Here is a 5,167-nt window from a genome sequence, read left to right on the forward strand (position 1 = left end):
AAACGACAAAATGATATCTTGGAATATGTCGTACTCTTGAGTTGTAACATCTTATTTTCCTAGTCTTTTAGAAAATAAGTTAGTTTTGGCAGGGTTATAGGGTCCACTTGCAGCCAACACAACTCACACACCAAGTCAATTTCATGCAGAAAACAAAAAGAAATCATTGTAATCAAGCTGCTACTGATCAATCAGAGTCACAGAAAAGACCCAGGAGTTGAATTGCGACCCCAAGCCAGAATGTTACAAAGCTTTTAAGCCTGAAAATCACAACATCTGTGCCAAGTTACAGTTACATTTCTCCACCAATCAGTACTCAGAGAGAGGAGACTTTCCTAGAACACTTATCTATGTGGTACACTTATCTTGTTCCCATTAGTTGGCTTATTCAAGTACGGCAGGGCAGTTTGCCCCCCAACTCATGTCTCAACCTGAAATCAGGATATCAGTTACCCACGTACATGTCTCCCTCTGCCAAGCAGGAGGTCTTGGGAACTGGAACTTTATTTGACCCCCATTCAAAATGCAAGTTCTATTCAAAATGGCTTCAGTTTGGTTTCTTCTTACAACAGTACCTTAGTGGAGCCCAAGCAAGAAGCAACTTCAAGTTGGTAAGCATGCATTTAAGAGCCTTTACCCACTCCTCCTCTGTGTTCAGGTGGGTTCTGATGGAGTAGCACTTCCCACTGCCCCAGGAGTCCTCCATCATACCTTCCTTCACATGGATCTTGTAGGGCAGGAAGAAGCACTCCTCCTCCTTCTCAACCTCCTCCACAAACTGCTGCAGGCAGTCCAGGAAGGCCTTCATCCCACGGTCAAACTTGTTATTCAAGAAGACGCTGTGACTCCCATCCGAGAACAAAACCAGCACCCCATCACCAGTCAAGGACTTGAGGTAGGAATGGTTCCCGCGGGGAACAAGTTGGTACCTCTGGAATTGCAGTCCAGCTATCTTGGCCAAGCTGAAGAGCAATAAGGCTGTCTGTCCCCAGGCAGCGTTGATCTCATCCCATCCCACCTGGATGCCAGGGAGGCAGCCCAACCTGAAGTTGTTGATAATGCCCAAGGGACCCTCATCCGAGATGGTAAATGTGATGTTGAAGATATTGGTCTTTCTCAAGTGCCGCAGCTGCCTCTGAGCATATGCCAACTGGGTCTCCACACTGCTCAGCTGGTCCATCAGCTCCAGCTGGTCCATTTTCAAGGCAGAGTAGTCCATCCAGTCCTGCTCCTCCTGTTGACTCAGCGCCTTGCTCTCCGCCTGAGCTGCTCTGAGTTCGGCGGCGATTCTGGCACAATGGTGGTCTATGTCCTTCAGCTCCTGAGCCAGCCTTGCTTCCTCCTGCTCCAGAGCGCGTAGCTCAGCCCAAAGCTCCGTGTGCATGGCCTCCTTCTCCTCCTCGCTCACCAGCGACTCTCTCTCCAGGAAACTTCTGTACTTCTGGTTGTCAGATTCAACTAGAGTGAGTTGGGCATCTAGTTGCCTCAGAAGATTGTCCATGCACTCGTCACACAGCGGGTGGTCCACATCCTTTTGGCCCGAGAGGATTTCAAAGGTCTCTAGGATAGTGTTTTGGATAGTGTTCAAAGTTCTCAGGGTAGTAAACTCACCGAGCAGAGTGAAAGTGCAGCAGGCACTTTCCTGGGATGTCCTGCCGTAGTCAGGAAAGGGTCTGCTGGAGGTCCTGGCCTGTAGCTCCGCAGAGACTGGCGTCTTTGTGGGGGTGCTGGCACAAGGCTGGGCTTTCAAGGGCTCTTTCTGCATTGCACTGAGCTCCTGTGAGAGTTTCAGGGGCTGGTTGCAGCGCTGGCACAGGAAGAAGGTGGGAGACATCCTGCAGGTCTGCACTCCTACCAGAACCTAGGTTTCTTTGGGGCCGAGTAAGTCTTTGGAGATGTCTCTCTCCTATTTTCCTCTATATCTTATCACAATTAGCTACTGGGCTACCAGTAGACCTCTTACAGACCCCACAGGCCAGTGACTCTCTGGAAAAGGAAATGCTGAATATCTTGCTTTTCTCCTTGAAAGTTTTCAAGGCATATCTTAAAACTAATATCTAACCTTAAAATCTGGTCATGATTTATCCCACCTTAAAATGCTTAATGCCTCTATCTCATCTTTAGAAAAGGTCTAAGCTTCATTCGGTGGCACATGCCTCTGATTCTAGCGTTCAAGAGGTGGAGGAAGAGCCGGGTGGTGGTGGCGGCGGCGCACGCCACTCGGGAGGCAGAGCCAGGCAGATCTCTGTGAGTTCCAGGCCAGCCTGGGCTACCAATTGAGTTCCAGGAAAGGCGCAAAGCTACACAGAGAAACCCTGTCTGGGTGGGGGTGGGGGTGGGGTGGGGTGGGGTGGGGTGGGGTGGGGTGGAGGCAGGAGGATCTTGACTTTGTTTGTTTTTGAGGCAGGGTTTTACTGTTGTAGGCAGCCTAGAACTTTTTAGACCATGCAGACCTTCACTTACCTCTGTCTCCCAGATGATGGGATTAAAGGTGTGTACCAACCACACCCAGTCAAAGCTGAACTTGTCACCAGCCTAAACTATGTAGTATCTGGAGTATATACTGAGACCTTGCCTTAAAAAAAAAAAAAAAAAAAAAAAGCTGGGTGGTGGTGGAGCAGACCTTTAATCCCAGCAGAGGCAGGAGAATCTCTGTGTGTTAGAGGCCAGCCTGGTCTACAAAGCGAGTTCCAGGACTGTTACACACTGTTACACAGAGAAACTCTGTCTCCAAAAAAAAAAAAGGAAAGGAAAGGAAATCCAGGTATAGTGACACATGCCTGTGATCCTAGGATTGTTGTCAGCCTTAGCTACATAGTGAGAACATCCAAGTACACAGCAAGACTGTCACAAAGAGACACCGGCCTGTGATCTCATCACTTGGGAGGTAGAGGCAGAAGGATCAGGAGTCCAAGACCAGCCTCCACTACTTAGTAAGTTCAAGACCAGCCTGGGTTCTAAGTGGCCCTATCTCAAAATATAAACTCCCAGGCAACAGTGGCACACTCCTTTAATCCCAGCACTTTGGAGGTACAGACAGATGGATCTCTGTGAGTTAGAGGTCAGCCTGGTCTGCAAAGCTAGTTCCAGGACAGCCAGGGCTACACAGGGAAACCCTGTCTAGAAAAACCAAATATAAAATATATATATGTATATATGTATGTATGTATATATATGTATATATATGTATGTATATATATATATATGTATGTATGTATGTATGTATACTCTCAACAAGAAGCTTAATTGTCTCAACCTGACTCCAGGGTCCAGACCATTTGCCAGCCCCTCTCTTCCTCTCTCTGTACGTGACTTGGTTTTAGCTCTTTAGTACATCATACCTCCCACCACCCCAAATGCTGCTCTCCATTCCCTTTGAAAGTCAATTTTTGAACGTAGAGTTAGTTATTATGGAGGAGCACCCCTGTACCATCATGCATGTGGGGAGGTCAGAAGATAACTCTTAAGAGTTGGTTATCTTCCTCCATCATGGGGGTTCCAGGGATTGAACTTGGGCCATCGCTTGGAGGCAAGGACCTTTATCCATGGAGGCATCTCCTCCAGGAAGCCTAATCTGACCCACAAGTTTAGACTGCTCTCACAATGCACTTAGAATCCTTCATCGCACCATAATATAACAGGCATGCATGGGAAACATTATCATTCCAATTAATGAAACAACAAGAGTTTGGAGGTGTGCATTTTTACCATCAGCTCAGCCATACACTAAAGTGTGATTCCACACTGGAATCCCACACTTCAGAGGCTGAGGTGAGAGGATTGTGAGGTGAAGGCCAGCCTGGGCTACACATTGAGATGTTTTGTTTTTTCTTTCTTTGTTTTTCCAGACAGGGTTTCTCTGTGTAGCCTTGGCTGTCCTGGAACTTGCTCCGTAGACCAGGCTGGCCTCGAACTCACAGAGATCCTCCTGCCTCTGCCTCCCAAGTGCTGGGATGAAAGGCATGTGCCACCATGCACTATGAGGGGCACAGTCAAGAATTAGATAGCAGTTCTTTTAACCTTTATGAGCTCCTAAAAGCATCTCTGAAGCAATCAATAAAAGTGTCCTCTCTAAGTTAGCTGTAGAACTGGTCAGTCAGTATTCCAGAGCCTGCTAAAGCTGGCCAAAGATGAACAGTGCTTAAAACCATAATGGACCATTTGCTGTGGGTTTAGCAGTAACAACTGCAAAGGCATTTGAGGCCCTCCTGCTCTCAAGAGTCATGGTGTTGGGAAGGATGTCCACAAAGCATGCCCTTCCTTTCTCAATGTTTTTCCCCAAGGGCTGGACTGCTTCAATGTCACAGTCAGTTCTGAATCTAGAGTACACCCCCGGGGCTATGGAAAGTGATAAGAAAATGCACTGGTGAGGACTACACCCACCCTGCCTTCTTTATTTTTTTGTTTGTTTTTTGTTTTTCGAGACAGGGTTTCTCTGTGTATCTTTGCTCCTTTCCTAGAACTCGCTCTGTAGACCAGGCTGGCCTTGAACTTCCAAAGATCCATTTGGCTCTGCCTCCTGAGTGCTGGGATTAAAGGCATGTGCCACCACCGCCCGGCCCATCCTGTCTTCTTATCCCCAGGTCCTGAGGCTGGGGTGGAGCCCATGAGACCTCTGTGGACTGAAAGGTGACCCCTAGAATGGTGGTTTTTTTTGTTATTGTTGTTGCTGTAGTTCAACACTGACCCAAACTTATAGTTGCTACCCAATCCCAGCCACACTTATACAGCTGGTTAGAGTCTAGAATAGTCTCACAGCCTTGAACTCTCTGGCTCTCCTACTAATGAGCTATTTAAAGTTTTTCTCCCATTTAGTGATTTTGTGGGTATGTGCATGCACATATGTGCTGTGGTACATCTATGGAGGTCGGAGTGCAACTTGTGGGAGTCATTTCTCTCCTAACTCAGGCCCCCGGTCTTGGTGGCAGAAGCCCTTAGCTGCTGAGCCATCTCACAGTTGTGTGACCTCTGACAAAACTTGAACACCTCTCACACACAGGTGTGTCCAGTCATCTGATATGGGCAGAGGTCATGGTTATCTACCAACTGCCCAAAAGAGTTACAGAAAAAGCAACCCTAAGAAAACCCCATAGTATTTGAGGCTTGTACTTTTGTGTTGGGCTGCATTCATAGCTGGCCTGAGTCACAGGCAGCCAGAGGGCCACAG

At 47.7% G+C, this 5,167-nt stretch overlaps 1 protein-coding gene across 1 annotated transcript; it reads right to left on the minus strand.

Annotated features, from left to right (window-relative positions):
* Nucleotides 1-547: 547 nt before the first annotated feature.
* Nucleotides 548-1,834, minus strand: Becn2 (beclin 2). The gene has a single exon (XM_059281049.1). The coding sequence runs from the start codon at nucleotides 1,832-1,834 to the stop codon at nucleotides 548-550; it is 1,287 nt and encodes a 428-aa protein (XP_059137032.1).
* Nucleotides 1,835-5,167: the final 3,333 nt, after the last annotated feature.

The sequence above is a fragment of the Peromyscus eremicus genome, chromosome 15 (genome assembly GCF_949786415.1).
Source record: "Peromyscus eremicus chromosome 15, PerEre_H2_v1, whole genome shotgun sequence".
Classification (NCBI taxonomy): Eukaryota; Metazoa; Chordata; class Mammalia; order Rodentia; family Cricetidae; genus Peromyscus; species Peromyscus eremicus.

Coding starts and splice junctions, on each gene's coding strand:
- Becn2 (XM_059281049.1), bottom strand. CDS start 1,834: ATGTCTCCCACCTTCTTCCTGTGCCAGCGCTGCAACCAGCCCCTGAAA.